The sequence below is a fragment of the Vipera ursinii genome, assembly GCF_947247035.1.
Source record: "Vipera ursinii genome assembly, chromosome: 1".
In the NCBI taxonomy this organism is placed as follows: domain Eukaryota; kingdom Metazoa; phylum Chordata; class Lepidosauria; order Squamata; family Viperidae; genus Vipera; species Vipera ursinii.
The window spans coordinates 304,704,543-304,721,429 of record NC_139512.1 but is presented as its reverse complement, the minus strand read 5'-3'; the positions used below and the strand labels follow the sequence as shown (position 1 = coordinate 304,721,429).

At 39.3% G+C, this 16,887-nt stretch overlaps 1 protein-coding gene across 1 annotated transcript in view; it reads left to right on the top strand.

Annotated features, from left to right (window-relative positions):
- Positions 1-16,887, top strand: part of DNAH14 (dynein axonemal heavy chain 14) — a gene marked incomplete at both ends in the record, with an annotated part of 211,297 nt that overhangs the window by 64,045 nt on the left and 130,365 nt on the right. Inside the window, 9 exons of the mRNA XM_083377402.1 lie at positions 1,623-1,794; positions 4,255-4,359; positions 4,579-4,697; positions 6,208-6,282; positions 6,971-7,058; positions 8,320-8,567; positions 9,156-9,384; positions 15,230-15,283; positions 16,492-16,637. Of these exons, the coding sequence (XP_083233528.1) occupies positions 1,623-1,794; positions 4,255-4,359; positions 4,579-4,697; positions 6,208-6,282; positions 6,971-7,058; positions 8,320-8,567; positions 9,156-9,384; positions 15,230-15,283; positions 16,492-16,637 (1,236 nt within the window). The remainder of the gene's footprint in view (positions 1-1,622; positions 1,795-4,254; positions 4,360-4,578; positions 4,698-6,207; positions 6,283-6,970; positions 7,059-8,319; positions 8,568-9,155; positions 9,385-15,229; positions 15,284-16,491; positions 16,638-16,887) is intronic.

The following is a 16,887-nucleotide window of genomic DNA, read 5'->3' as shown; positions in this document are numbered from 1 at the left end:
TTTTCTCAGTGTGCTGTTAGATGAAAAAGCTTGAAAACCACTGCTGCAGATAGTTGTGCTGTAGGCAATGGTTTGGAATGCAATAAATTATATTTATTTATTTATTTATTATTTATTTATTTATTTATTTATTTATTTTATTTTATTGGATTTTTATACTGCCCTTCTCCCTAGGGACTCAGGGCGGTTCACAGGGCATATATAAATAAGTATACAAAAATTAAAAGAAAATTAAACCATGCCCAATTAAAATACAGCAAAAGTAAGATAATAAAACCAATTAAAAAACCCATATTCCCCTTCAGGCCAGACCAGCTAACTCGAACAAGTGGGTCTTCAGCCTGCGCCGGAAGGATCGGAGGTCTGATGCCATCCGGAGCTCAACCGGCAGTTGGTTCCATAGTGCCGGGGCACCCACAGAGAAGGCCCTCCCCCTGGGGGCCACCAGTCGACATTCCCTGACCGGAGGCACCCTGAGGAGGCCCTCTCTGTGGGCACGCACAGGGCGGAGGGGAGTTGACGCCGGCAGCAGGTGGTCCTCGAGGTATCCCGGACCCATGCCATGTAAGGACTTAAAGATCATAACCAAGACCTTGAACCTCACCCGGAAGACAACTGGTAACCAATGCAGCTCGCGGAGCAAAGGTGTAACATGGGAGTACCGGGAAACTCCCAAGACAACTCTCGCGGCCGCATTCTGTACCAGTTGGAGCCTCCGAGTGGTCTTCAATGGAAGCCCCATGTAGAGAGCATTACAATAGTCTAGGCGAGAGGTCACGAGCGCATGAGTGACCGTACACAGGGCATCCCGGTCCAGATAGGGCCGCAACTGGCGGACCAGGCGAACCTGGGCGAAAGCCCCCCTAGTCACGGCTACTATATGGTCTTCGAGGGTAAGTCGTGAGTCTAGGAGGACTCCCAAGTTGCGAGCCCTAGTGCTTCCTCATTTATTTAATATAATTTATATATGAGGGCAATTTGGAAATAAACCTGTGTTTGATTATCAATGACAGACACTTCCAGATACCGAAATTTTATTATATACATTAAAAAACTACAACATTACATTACCTTTTGACATAATCGCCATTCAAATTGAGGCACATCATAATGTCTTACAAGATTTGAAATTCCTTAGTAGTAGTAGTCGCCTGGCACCAAATCTGGGCTATAAGGGGGGTGATGAAAAACATCCCAACAGAACTGCTTCAAAAGTCCTTGGGTGCATCTAGAGGTGTGTGGGTGAGCATTATCATCAACCAATACCACAGCAGAAGTCAGCATGTCACGATGCTTATTATGGATGGCTCATCTTGAGTTTTCATAATGTTTCACAGTAGACTTCTGAATTGATGGTTGAATCACAGTCCATGAACTTCACTAGCAGTACTCCTTTGGCATCTTCACATTTGGCAGGATTTTCTATGTCACCACTTTCAGATGTGATATTGCATGCACATTACTATTGCTATTTTTTCTTTCAAAGTTACCTTTGGCATAAAATTTTTGCTTCTTTGTCTATATGGCTTAATGTATTAACATTTTTTTAAAAATCTAAATTTGGGGGTTAGATGTTTTTTACTAAGTGTGTGAATATACATATTTATATAATTTAATAACAGACAACTTCCAGGAGAAGCCAGTCTCTTCTCTGTAGTTGATAACAAATGGAAAGAAATCATGAAATTTGCAGCAGAGACTCCAAATGTTCTTAAGGCAACTACAACAAGTGGAATTTTTGAAATACTGCAGAGCAACAATGCATCACTAGAAAAAATACAGAAGGCTCTTGAGGTAAGTCAAAGTATCTCTAATGTCTGGCAAGGAATCAGCATGAACCACAAGGAATAACATTTTGTAAGCAGGAAAAGGCAGGAAGCATAGACTAGCTTCTGTACCCGATACATAGCAGTCTGTTGTTGTAGAAACTATAGCTTTATTCCTCTTGCAAAGAGAAATGGATAGGAATTGGGATGCAACCAGTGGCGTAGCGTGGGGGGTGCAGGGGGGGCCGGCCGCACTGGGCGCAACATCTGGGGGGGCGCACTCGACGGCGCCGGGATCCGGCAGGGCGGAGGCACCGGAGCCCCAGCCGGGAAGGGCCTGACGCCCCACGGCGCGCCACACACACACACAAACACACAGCGTGACTCCTCCTTCGGGCCGCTCCGACCGGAAACTCCATAGGCCACAAGTCGGAGGCGCTCTTCTTTGCCCGGCCTAGAAGGCTCCGGGGAGCCAGGCCCGGCTGGAGCCTGAAGTCATCCGGTCCCTGGGGCGAGCCGAGTCCCGCCGAAGACAGCCTTCGCCAAGGCAGGGGCGATCAACTTACCGGAGCGGCTTTTTTTCCCCCCCGCCTGGGTTTACATTTCATGGCTGCAAGCCCAACTCTCTTCCTCTCCGCCTCCTCCTCCTCCTCCTCCTCCCCCCCCCACGGTCCTTTCCCGCCCAATCGGAACCGGCTTTTTCTGCCCGGCGGAAGCCGCCGGTTGTCCAGAGAGCTCCTCTCCGAGCGCTAGCCCTGCGGAGAGGCCAGGAAGGTGAGGGGGGGCGGGGACGAGCTTCAGGACAACCTCGGAGCAGGACCGGGCTTGTCTCGGCTTGTCCCTCGCCGTAAAAGGAGCTGGTCAGTTTCCTCCTGGCTTCCGGAGCGCGCTAGAGAAGGGAAGCGCGCCCCGTTGCCGCTCGCCGCGGGTTGGGAACTGCAGCGCGGAGAGAGCTATAATTATCTGGGCCTGGGAAGGGATGAGTCCTCCTCACAAAAGGAGATTCCCCTGGGTAACAGGGGTCGGCAACCTTGGCTCTTTTATGACTCGCGGACTTCAACTCCCAGAATTCCCGAGCCAGCTATGCTGGCTCGGAAATTCTGGGATTTGAAGTCCGCGAGTCATAAAAGAGCCAAGGTTGCCGACCCCTGCAGTGGCGTAGCGTGGGAGGTGCAAGGGGGGTCGGCCGCACCGGCCGCAACATCTGGGGGAGCACACTCGCACTCGCAGCTCTCTGCCCTTGCCTGGCTCACTCTCTCTCACAGCAGTGCTGGCTGTGCGAATCCAATCCGAGCCGCCGGGTCACCGTCCACTGTGGAGGGGGGGGTGCCAGGCGTGCGGTGCGGTGCGGAGAGAGAGCGAGGGACTATCTGGGGGAGGGACAGTGCAGCGGCCGCCCAGCAGGTTAGGGGGCGCAAATTACTTGCCTTGCCCCGGGTGCTGACAACCCACGCTACGCCACTGGATGCAACTGGCCTTTTTTCCTTAGGTCATGTCCACATACTAACAAAAACCTGTCAGTCTGCCTATCTCTTTAGTGTTGGCAATTGCTTTCAAAGTAAAATACAAAAAAAATGCAGATAAGAGCACAATACTGTAAATAATGCCGCTGATATAATTTAGTAATGTATTAAATATTAAATGTCTTCCAGAAGAATTAGTTTAACTTAAATTAGCTTGTGATTATATTTTATCTTGAAATCATTAATTCCAAGTTGCATTTGAGTACTTTTTAGAAAGAAGAATAGCATTATAAAATTCAGACAACTATGAAATTCAGAGAAATATTAGGATTTAATTCACACATTCATAAAAATGATATGGGTCAGGGTATACTGGATTTCACAAATTTTAGATTTCTAAAGTACTTCAATGTTTCCAAATTAAATAATGACCCTGTTCAGTTTTTTTATATTGCTATGAGAAAGTTAAGAACTAGTAGACGAATAACAGTTTATATGAACAATTATAGTTTATTGTGTTAACCAAAGAATTGTTAGTGGGTGAAGATGTCATGTATTGCAAATACATGTTTTATATTGGCACCTTATGTAAAAACATGTATCTTCAGTATGAGCAGTGGTGTGCTGGAGCTGGCTAATAATAGCTCATGAGAGCCGATTATTAAAATTCACACCTGTTATTTTGGGAGCTGTTTGAGATTATAGTTATATAGTTAGTTGAACTATAATGGCTGACATGCTAACTAGCTGTTTGATGACTAGTGGTATGGTGTGACTGTGAGCAACAACCACCTGTATAGCTAGTTATTAAATATTTGCCAGCACACTACTGAGCATATGACATCTTGTCTTCCAACCTTATTTATAAAAAATATGTAGCTGCACAGTCTTTCTTGAACCAAAAATTGCACTTAAGTGGTTCTGATAAAACTGTAGCCAGTGAAGAACAAGTTCGTGATAGAGCTTATAATTTTATTTCACTTTATTATTTTTAATAAAAAGTCTACTTTCTAATTTTCTGTCAGGAGTATCTTGAAGTTAAACGTATGATTTTCCCAAGATTTTATTTTCTCAGCAACGCTGAACTCCTTGAAATAATAGCTGAAAGTAAAAGTCCTGATGTTGTACAGGTAACTTTCAATATCAGATAAAGTTGTATTTGTAAATAAAGCTTTTGTCAGTTTAACCATTTTAATGTAACCATGCCTTTTTAAATACTGTATCTTATGCCAAATACTATTAGATTTTATTGCCTTTGTAATATTTTAGCTTGTGAATAAATAATTTTTATCATTACTTTCTAATTCCTCCATCAAATAAATAATATTTGCCTCATATCTGTTATACAGCCTCATCTTATGAAATGTTTTTCAAATATGAGGAAGATATATATACGGCCGCAATATCAGACACCACCAGTGGTTTTAATGATTAGATCTGCTGAAGGAGAGATTCTGCTAGTACCAAAGTACAGTATGCTATTACTTTATCAAATATAATTAAAATGCACTTAGGCGTGCAAGCATATTTTTCAATTTTACAATATATTTTTGATTCAAAGAAAAAATTAATAAAATGCCAGTGTTACAACAACATGAAAGAAGAGTATACTATACAGCAGAGGTCCACAACCTTTTTGGTTTGGCAGCCCAGAAAAGGAGGCAGGCACTGTTACGCGTTCATGCGCATGCACAAATGGGCCACGTGCATGCACAAACGGGGCCACACAAGTGTGAGTGCCACAAATGGGGTAGTGCTAGTGCCAGTGGGATGCTTGGTGCAGGGCGGTATTAGTGCCAGCAGGATGCTCGGCGCAGCACTAGTTCCAGAGGGATGTTCGGGGCAGCATGGTGCTAGCACTGGCGGTACGCTCAGGGCGGCACTAGTGCTGGTAGGACATTTGGTAGCAGGACAGTGCTAGTACCAGCAGGATGCTCGGGGAGGCGCTAGCACCAGCAGGATGCTTGAAGTGGCATTAGTGCTGGCTGGACGATGGGTGCAGGGTGGCACTAGCACCAGTGGGACACTTGGGCAGGGCAGTGCTAATGCTATCAGGATGCTCGAGGTGGCGCTAGTGCTGGTGGGACACTCACAGTGGTGTTAGCATGAGTGGGGGGTAAGTGCATGCACACATGCATGTGCACTGTCTTATCCCTTCATGCAGCCTGCAAGAATGAGGGTGAAGGTTTGTTCTCAGCTTGTGGGTTAGTTTCCGAATGTTTCATTACCAGGCTAGGTAACATCTTCAGCATTGTTTAGGGGATGTCTTTGTCAGTGCTCTTCTATTTATAAGAGCTTCAGATGTGGATGTATCAGGTAAAAGCCTTGTAATGAGTCATCAGAAAGAGGCTTGTGATAGATCTTGTGATGGGGAGATTACTTCAGGTCAGGGTTATTGTGTGATTGATTTCGATTCTGAGGGGGTTGTAGGCTGGTTGTAGATCAATGTGTCTGTTGATGGAACCCCTCAGAATCCAAATCAATTGCACAGTTAACCGGAGACAGCATCAATCCACAACCAACCCACACAAGCCCCTCTCCCCCCCAGCAGTTCACTTTTGAAGGTGAATCTCCAGCCATTCAGATAGTATTCCTCACAAAGCCAGGGAAAATAATCTCCTGATGAAATTTATGTAGCCCTCCATTTCAAGTACATGATATACCACTAAAAATACTAAATATTAAAATGAAACAACAAATAAAGACATATAATCATATAAAACCTAAAAACATAGCTAAAAAGTGAGTCTGTTCCACAGTACCCCAGGCTTGGGACACAAGTCTGTAAACTGTTATTTGTTCTTGAAAAATTGGTTTCATTTCAGGACAAAATAAAGTTGTATCCCCAAAATATATATTTATTTTCAAATAGTTGATATCGGCCATTAGATGGTGTATTTTTACTAATTTATAGAAAGGTGAAATATTAAAATGTGTCTTTATTCCTAAAAGCTGAATTTTAAAATTCTGTTTCATAGGGGTGTTCGTATTAGAGGTTCTGTTGAACAATGGCTAAAAAATGTTGAGAGTACCATGTGCAAGATGGTAAAAAAGTAAGTATATGTTAATCATATGAAAAGCTACTAATATAGCTGATCTACTCACTGGAGAAGAGCCTAATGCTGGGAAAGATTGAGGGCAATAGAAGAAGGGGACGACAGAGAATGAGGTGGCTGGATGGAGTCACTGAAGCAGTAGGCATGAGCTTAAATGGACTCCAGAAGATGGTAGAGGACAGGAAGGCCTGGAGGAACGTTCGATAGGGTCGCGATGGGTCGGACACAACTTCGCAGCTAACAACAACACTTTTTCTATTACAAAAAAAGTCATCAGGTTTTTTAAATTGGTATGCAGTTTGTTCAAAGTAAACTTATCTTTAAAATATTTATTGGCAATTGGGAGCAATCATGATCATTTAGATGAAGAACCCAATTGAAGGGCTGAATAATTTTCCAGGTCCCCACCCTGGGACCAGAATATATTAATGAGGTCAGGGACCTCTGCACTTTGTGCTATTGATGACAATTCTTTGTCATCAGTATACTATAGCATGTAGTATGCTAAATATTCATATTAATGTTGTAAAAGAATTATGTATTATGAGCAATATATATCTATGTCTTGAAAAATCTAACTACTATTAATAACTTTTCTTTAAGTAACCTGGAGATGACTTAGTAACTTATAAAAAGTAATTTTTCAAAGATTTCATGTTTTTCTGACTCTATAATATACTTTAAGGTTTATAGACGTTGGAATTACAGAGTGGAAGCAAATGGAATTTAAAGAATGGTTTTTTACCCACCCAGGACAGGTGATATTGATTGTGGTAAGCAAAATATAGTGCTATTTAACTATATTGAGTATAAATTTACTTGGTTGGAAGATGTGTGGCTCTATAAATGTTTTAAATTAATACATAAAATTAAAATTGGACACCTTTACCAAAAGTCTAGAGACTTGCCAGTATCTAGCCTTCAGCATCTGAATCCACCCTCATCTACTCTGCCTGGTCACCCTTAAATGATTGATTGTGTGTGGTTCTTTGCCTGACAACTTGATGGACTATGGTCCTGAGCTTGGAGTCAGAGAAAACCATAACAATGTTCAAGAAGAATTGGATGGAAAGTGGGTTATAACGTTTGTGAGAATGTTTTTACAAAGACTGTAAGTATAGATGATGTAACTGGATAAATAATAATACAGTATATGCATGTGGAGTGCTTAGGGAGTGGCTGTATGACATGTAAGTGAAAACTGCTTCTGTGCCTAAGGGAAGAATGCTAGTATTACTTTCCTATACAGAGGGAGAAATAGCAAGAATGAATGCAAAAATTACTAAAGGTAAGTTTGTTATGTGTGCTCGGAAGGATGATATTTCCAAAATGCAGTGTGGTTTTATCCTCTTAAATGTGTGCAGAGCAGATTTTTGTTCTTTAGCAGGCTTTTGAGAAATGTATGAATATGAAAAAGATTATTCTCATTTGTTGATTTAAAGAAAGTACATACATCCAACATAGATGTGAGACACTAATTTGTACCAATTGAAGTTTCTGAGTAGTATAGGCAGCCTATGTAAAGTGTATTGCCAAGTTGGAACTCCAGGTCACCAACATATGAATGATTGCTGCTAGGATCTCCCATTTTAAAGAGGCATGCAATTAATTTACCAGCCACAACTCCAAGTTGTGGACCTTGCTGTTTCAGGAGGAGTATAATCCTACCCAGAGTAAATATAGGAGTTAACAAACAACCAGATATTTAGGGGACAATTAGCTCTTCTGCCTTGTTAGGATTTAAGTTGTTTCTTCCTATCCTATGTTCCACCATATTTAGAATATTTTTTTCTGTTCCTTTCTTCTGTTCTTGGGACTTAAATTTGATTTCTTCCCCTTTCCTCAAGTCTGGTTTTGGGAATAAGGGAAATTCATTTTAATGTGACTTGACTTGGTTTAGTCTAATGAGGATACTCTGAAGAAAGTTTGAATACTCTCCTATTTCAAGAATTGCATTATTTATAAATAAATACAAATACAAGTAAATAATTTAAAAAGTTATAATCATTATTAATATAGTATTTTCACTTTTAGAGTCACATAAAGTTTTCTCAAGAATGTGAAGCAGCTATGTTGAGTTCTAATTCAAAAAAGGAGATGATAGAAGACCTGGATGATCTGATCAACGTTCTAGAGCAACTTACAGAGATAGCATCAGATATTCTTCCCTACCACAAGCAAAGCACTTTAGAAGCTTTGATTTCTTTGTCCATCCATAATAGAGATATACTATCTTTACTGATAGATCAAGAGATTGGCATTAAAGATTTTGAATGGATAAGGTACAGTTCAAGAGTTTGCCCTAAATGCTAGGGTTAGGTTATCTAAGATATATTTAAGAATAAGTATTTTAAATAAACCAAAATGTAAATGTAATATGCAAAGCAGATATTTAATTTCAGATGTAATATTATTCCATTCCCCTTAATGTATGTTCATAAATTGACTTTATGCATTTTACCCAGGGTTCTGAGCAGATATACAGCATTCACTCTGCCTCAAAAAGTTCATTTAAGAGATCTGCCCATACATATTCAAGGAAAACGTTATGTTTAGAAAATTATAAGCCCGATCATTTGTGCCTTGAGTGCAGATTCTGGATTTATCAGTATGATGATCCATTTGTTTGTTTATTTGGCTACCATAGTATTCTCAGGAATCTTCTCCACCATTAAATTTCAAATGTCAATAATTCTGCTTCTTCAAAGTCCACACCAGTTCCCAAATACCTTTTAACATAACTTTGTATCTAATGGATTTTTTTTATTGATTTTTGTATACTGAAATTTTTATATCTGTATAATCTGATAGCTATAGCATTTGATAATCTGTATGAGTCATTAACTGTTACACAAACATATTTTATTCAGGCAATTGCGTTACAAATGGCATGAAAGCAACCTGTGCACAGTTATTCAAGGTTATGCTTCCTTTGAATATGGTTATGAATATTTAGGCTGCTCTCCACGGTTGGTTATCACCCCTCTTACTGATCAGTGTTGGTTAACCATTACTGGAGCACTACAATTAAATCTAGGATGCTGTCTTGTTGGCCCAGCTGGTACAGGAAAAACAGAGACAGTTAAAGATCTGTCAAAAGTAAGTGCTATTTTTTATATCAAGATATGCTTTTTGAAAAATGTATATTGGTATGTTTTGTACACAATAGTAAATACATATTTCAGGACAACACAGTTCTGCCATTTGTTACTCAATTTCCCTTCAAACTCTTACAAACCCATATAAGTACTACATAGTCAAACACTCTTCTGTCTCTCCTTTTAGCATGTCCTTTAGCTTTTTTCTCTTGCTTTAATAAGCAGTCCTTAAGTGACTGGGATTGATCCACTTAATAATGAATCTTTCACAGCAATAGTAAAGAGAGTGAAGGAACTTATTTAGAGAAAACATACATGTAGCACTTGGAAGTTCCTTTCCCTAATTTCCCTAAGCATTAATTAGAAAGGCAACTTAGGATCTTTTAGTGAGTTAACAGCACACAATTCCATGTATTATTACTCTTGACTGAAATAGAATATTCACTACTCATACTTCCACTCTTATATACCGTGTTTCCCCAAAAGTAAGACCTGATCTTATATTATTTTTGCCTCCAAAAGAGGCATTAGAACTTATTTTTGGGCAGTGTCTTATATTTTTCATGACACTTGCCTCGCCTTGCAGCAGTGGCACCAACAGCCCCATCCAGTAGGAGCCCGCTTGTCTGCTGGCCCACTTCTGCACCCACTCGCGGCAGAAGGCCATGTGGCACATCGTGCCACTTCCCCCACAACAAGGCAAGGCAGGGGAGGGGAGCTATCCCAGATGCCCCGCACCCGCTTCCTTCAGGGCCCCCAGCCAGGCCATTCCTTGCTCCCTTTCACTCCCTCCCAAGCCACACTGCCATGCTACCATATGGAGGATGGGCAGGGTAAACCTGGTCCCCCTCTGCCGTTTCGGAGCCAGGGGTGAGTGATGTTGAAAGGTTCCACTGCCACTGTGTGCTGCTGGAGGGACTTTCTTCATGCTCTGCCCCACAGATCACCTGCCTGGCAGCAGCCACCACCTCCTCCACCAACTCTCCCGTGGCTTGCACCATGACCACCACCTCCCTCCATCGCTGCCATGGGAGAGAATGGAGAACAGGAAGGGTAGGTGTTTTTTGGGGGGGTGGGTTTTATTTTCAAGGAAACACAGTAGTACTCATCCTTCCCTTCACACACCTAATTCTTGCAATCAGAGCTGTTCAAGAGCTTGTGAAATCTGCTTTGATATGTTACACTGATAACTTTTGTTTCAGACCTTTTATAACCTGTTTACTGCTGGGCTAAATTGCTTTGCACAATACTGATTTACAAGCTGCCACTTAGGTATTTTTTTATTAGAATTGTTAAGGCTGCCTAACTCTGAAAAAACCTTATTTAATTATAGCAATAGCCCTTAGATTTATATACCACCCCACAGTACTTTACAGTACTCTCAGAAGGGTTTACAATGCCATCATATTCCCGCCAACAGTCTGGGTCCTCATTTTACCAACCTTGGAAGGATGGAAGGCTGAGTCAACCTTGAACCAATGAGGATCAAACTCCTGGTTGTGGGCAGAGTTAGCCTGCAAAACTGCATTCTAACCACTGGATAAATTTAAAAAACACAATTAAAGCAACATGATTGCTTGAATAAAAATAGCATTCTTAAACACTCAGAAAAAAGACTAAACAGGGATTCTAAAGACACCATAACCCAGGCCTGGAAATAGAGCCAGGTCTTTGGGGATTCCTAGAAGACTCCAGCTCTCATCCTTCTGGTGTACAATTCTTATCTCCCCCTTTTATCTTGATACTCAGGTATCCAATAAGATGTGGATGTGCCTTTTTCACTTTCAGATTATGTCTTATGCTATCTTTTCTTATATCAGTGCTAGCTTTAACTTTTTTCATAAAAATTCTTAGTTTTGTTAGGTACTTGAGTCTCAAGATTAACCTATTAAGATGAATATTAAACTTTGTAAGCCACTTCAAGAAATGGTTAAGAATGAGGTAAAACTGCTTTGAATAAATAAATAATATCCACTTTTTCATCAGGTGACCTTGAATATAAATTTTACTGACATCTTTTGGCCAAATACAATTAACTTGTAATCAGCTTTTTGAAGAGATCAGCAATTTTACTATGTTAGGCACTCTATATATATGATAGTAGAGTTTAACTTTTTCTGTTGCAATATTAATATTCAGCTAATAAGTTAAACTGAATTCACGTGTGGAAATGAAATGAAATTGCTCTCATTCCTTACTGTGCATTTTCAGTGAATTGACTGCTGGTTGCTAGTGAAAGATACTTTATTTTACTATGTAGGATTTATTAAGTTATGAAGAATAAACATTCAAATTGTATATTTAGACTAGAGATTAGTTTGAATCCATAGTTAATATAACAGTGATATGAGACTTGGTACCTTGCCCAATAATAGCAACTATGAGAGGGATCTTGGAATCCTAGTGGACAATCACTTAAATATGATCCAGCAGGGTGCTGCAGCTGCCAAATAAGCCAACACAGTGCTAGGCTGCATTAACAAAGGGATAGAATCAAAATCATGTGAAGTGTTACCACTTTACGATGCCTTGGTAAGGCCACACTTGGAATACTACATCCAGGTTTGGTCACCACGATGTAAAAAAGATGTTGAGAGTACAGAGAAGAGCAACAAAGATGATTAAGGGACTGGAGGCTAAAACATATAAGGAACAGTTGCTGGAATTGGGTATAGTATGTCTAGTTTAATGAAGAGAAGGACTAGGGCTGACATGATAGCAGTCTTCCAATATCTCAGGGGTTGCTACAAAGAAGAGGGAGTCAAGCTATTCTCCAAAGCACCTGAAGGCAGGACAAGAAGCAATGGATGGAAACTAGTCAAAGAGAGAAGCAACCTAGAACTGAGGAGAAATTTCCTGACAGTTAGAAAAATTAACCAGTGGAACAACCTGCCTCCAGAAATTGTGAATGCTCCAACAGTGGAAGTTTTGAAAAAGAGATTGGACAACCATTTGTCTGAAATGGTATAGGGTTTCCTGCCTGAGCAGAGGATTGGATTAGAAGACCTTTAAGGTCCCTCCCAACTCTATTATTATCATTATTATTATTGTTGTTGTTGTTGTTATTTGTCTAGTGACATGTTATTTAAATACTCTTTTTCTGATCTGCAAAAAGTTAGGCTAATATTTATTTTTAATCCTGCCTTTAGAATTTAGAACCTTCAAAATATAAGAAGATAACCTTTAAAATGCAAATATTTTATTCATTTATTTTAAACAAGTTTTATATGTTTTTCAGTTAAAATCTACATATTTAGAAAGCATCATGATGACTGGGTAATCAGAGATTCAGTAACAGAGTTTTCAGTACATAATTCAGGTTACATTATCAAAACATCCTTTTCAATTTCCCTTAACATTTCATACAGCCAGTTTAAACAAGTAAATTTCTAGAAATAGCATGGTCAGTTGAAAAAAATTGTCAATTTAATTTTATTGAAATATATCTATGTCCTGTTATTAAAGTTTACCTAATTTTAATTTTAATTATATTATTTAAATTTAGCCTTTAACATCCCAAATATTCACAACCCAAATTTCCCTTATTTCATTGCAGCAAAAACTATAGCATCTAACATGTATGCAGTGGCTGAGTAGCTATGTTCTACCTAATAAACATAGTCTGTTTCACATCCTAATACATCACACATTACTGGCAGGACCACAGCCTATGTTTATCAGTCTACAACTATTTATACACAACCAGATTCTGTTTTAAATTTTAGCTAATTCTTAATTCTTAAATAGAATAATCAAATGTCTTTTAACATCAAAAGTGGGATCTATAAACCAAATTTCCATTATGTCAGTGCACAAATTATAGTCTAAAATAAGCCTAATAGATACATAAACACATCTAGTTCTATCTCATAAACAGTTTCTATTTTAGATCCCGATAGATCACTGATTACTAAAAGGATAACCTTTAATGGTTCTATAAGAACTCACTTTTTAAATCTAACTCTGGGTTTCTTTTTTGCCAATCAGTTTTCCAAACACTTTGAATTGCCAGATACGTCTCCCTTTGGTCCAATACATATTATTTGAATTGAAGGAGGCCATCTAGCCATCAGTGATCCACAAAAACCAAACCATTTGTAATCATTATGTTGTTGCCCTGTTAGTTCTAGTCTCTGTATTTGCTCTAAAAACTTTATCTTCAGTTCAGTCTGGATTCCTCTTCCGTCTGAGTTCATCTGTTTTAAGTAAAGAGTCTTATCCAATTTTGTAATTAATGCTTGGCTATCCAGGCTTTCAGAAAAGTCTTTGTTTATCTTCCATGTCCTCTATGTTAGCATCACTATCTTATACATAGCATACTTCTAAAGTTATAGGCTCTTTTGATGGAGTCAAAAGTTGAGTATTAAGTTTTCCCATAGTTTGTTGTTGGTCCTTAAGGTTATTTGCCATAGTGATAGTTCCTTGTACTTTTAGAGTTGTCAGTTCTTTGGATAGTTGTTGCTTATATTCCTCTGTCTCAATAGTGATATCTTCCAATTTTGTTATATTCTGAAGTATAAATTCTTTAGTTGCAGTCTGGATTTCAATTTGTGACTTAAGGTTGGCATGTAAATTATTAAATCTGGAGATAGATATCTCAGTGACTCTGTAGATTGTTTCAAGTATGAGGTTATAATCAAGCAAGGTTTGTGGCTGATCCTTCTCCATTTTGTAATAATTATAAATAGTCCTTGGTGGAGGCTATGTTTCAAACAAAAATTAATAAGAGTCCACCTCCACAAGTCTAAGCCAAATTCATCTCCAGCTGTTTATCTTAATGCCAAGGTCAGTCCAAAATGTAAGCAAGCTTGTTTGCCAATAGTATTCACTAGATGTCCCCAGAATACTTCAAATCCTTTTCAGACAGTATCTTTTTGTTTATTTCTTTTTTTGTCCCCCTTTTTGGACTAATAGGTAGAATAGTCCATTTCTGCAAATATAGCAACTTTGGGCCAAAGGTAGAAAGGCAGTAAGTCCAGTATAATTTAGTAGAAGGCTGTTTCTTTTCTCTCCCAATGTAGACAAAGGCCGCTCTTAAGGAGTGTGGGGGAAAAATCCCTTCCCTCTCTCCTCGCAAGGGGAAGCAAATTCAAGAAGCTTTTGACAGGGAAAGTAGACAATTAGGAAAACAAGGAGGCAATTCTCACCCAATTTTCAAGTGCTTTCAAGTGCTTTCAAGTGCTTTTGGCTTCAGCAGGAAATGGCAAAATGATGGGCCATGGGAGTGGCCGATCCGTTCTTCTTCAGTTCGGAGAGTAGCTCCAAGCCGACGGGAGGGCCACCGCCCTTCTACCACCAACTGGAGAGACCTTTCCCCCGCTCATCGCCACTCCAGGGCAACTTTTGACCCCTTTACAGGGGGCCCCCAATGAAGAAATCCAGGTGACACGATGAGCAATTCCCTCATGTGTCTGGGAGCACCAAAAGTCCAGAACCGGAAGCCCAAATGCAAACATTTTAAAGTAGCTATATGTAAGCTTAGTATTGTCAAGGAATTTTATTAATTTTTACATAAGCTTAAGAACCAAAGTACCAAAAATTTATAATATATTACAAAACTCACTGTTTAGCCAGCAGGCATTCTGAATTAACAGAAATTCTTTTTCTTTGCTAAGGCATTCCATATACCATATATATTCTATGTTTTTAAGAGCCTTCATTTTTTTCAGAATTTGAATTTTTAAATTTGAAAACACAGATATCCTTTAGAAAAGGGGCAAAATAATGAAATGTGAGTGATAAATCTAAACCAAAAACATATCTTATTTGATATTTAATGCATATTTAATTACAATTAAGTTAAATAGAACTGCTTCTGATCAATATTGTATTGTTTTTACTTTTAGGCTTTGGGAAAATTCTGTGTTACATACAATTGTTCTGGAGATTTGGATGATAAGGTATGATAAAGAATTTTATTTTAAGATACAATATAGAACATGGACAGGCAAACCTTTGAGACAATTAGCACATTTTGAGAGTATGTTGTAGATATTGTCGCATTTTGGTTGCCATGGTGGGCTTGGGCCATCATACTTTTATTCCAAAAGCAAACTAGTGAGATGATTATCTTCCATTCTCCAGATTTTCAAAATGTTCCCTACCATATTAGCTAATCTTTATCATTTAGGTGGAAGAAGGAAGTTCCAAACAAAGCACAACTATAGCCACTCCTTTCCAAAGGTGCTTTTTCACAAGGCAACTGGACTTATGTCCAGTTGCCTCCTGAAAAAGGATCTTTGGGATGACTATGACTATGACCTGGATGACTGAGAATCTCCATAGACATATAGCCACTCCTTGTTTAAATTCTTTAATTTACTATTTGAGTATGACTAGTTATAAGTGCCATAGGTGCTTTCCTGGCATGGTCTCTGGCTTATTCCTATTTAATAATGCTATACTTCTTTACCCTAACAATCTTCCCATAAAGGCAAAGAGAGATGTCTTAGTGGTGTTGAGAAGATGAAACCCTGAGCATACAAGCCTGGAGCAGTCAAGGCTAGTTGTAGTAGAAGAGCAGACTGAGCTAGAAGAGAGGGATAAATGTGTCATCAGTTTGGAGGCATTGCGTTGACACAAGAGGCCCAAGTTCAGCTCCCCATGAATTCCTTTGACCTTTATCTAGCACAATTGGCCATTAGTTGACTAGATTCCTGCATAGAAGTAGATTAATAAACTATTCTGTGCTTTGAACTCAATGAATGCTCCAGGTTATTTGTGCCTGACACTAGTTTGCATATGGCAAAGGCCACAGAATGTGTAACACACCATTAAATAAGGACAATTGTAAAACAAATAACCAAGGCAAGGCTACAATGGATGGTGGCAGAGGTCATGTCAACTTGAGGCAGAGCCAAAGGCTCATTGATGTAAGGAATGGGCCAAAAGCTACTCAGACTCTTGAGTGCAGCCTTAGAAACAATGCAATGAGCAATACTGGACAAAAAGCAGGCTTTTAAAAGGACTTACTGTGTATAAAACTTTTCCATAAGTACATGTATAAGTAACTATTTTACACAGGCAGATGTAGCTGTTTTACTTTTGAACTTGATGATAAATTGCATGAGACATTATTCCTCGCTTGTTATGCTTTATCTTTTTTAAGGTAATAAGAATATTGTTCTTTGGGCTTGTTCAGTCTGGAGCATGGTGTTGTTTTGATGAATTCAATCGGATTGATATAGAAGTCCTCTCTGCAATTGCTTCACATCTTCAGGCAATTAAGGCAGCTAAAGATAGCCTCAGTGTCAGGTATTTATTTAAAATTGCTGTGATATTTTATCAATAATAATACTTTATGTTCAAAGATGTGTGCAATTTTGCTCTGTGTTGTATCATTAATATAACAAAGTTGTGGAAGAAAGATTTCATCTTTACAGTTCTTGCCTAGAGCTGGATCTTCTAATGATCTAAAAAGGCAAGAGCACAAATGACAAATACCTTGGGTTGAAGATTTCAAATTACATTACTTTATTATTATATTACTTATCAGATCCTGGCC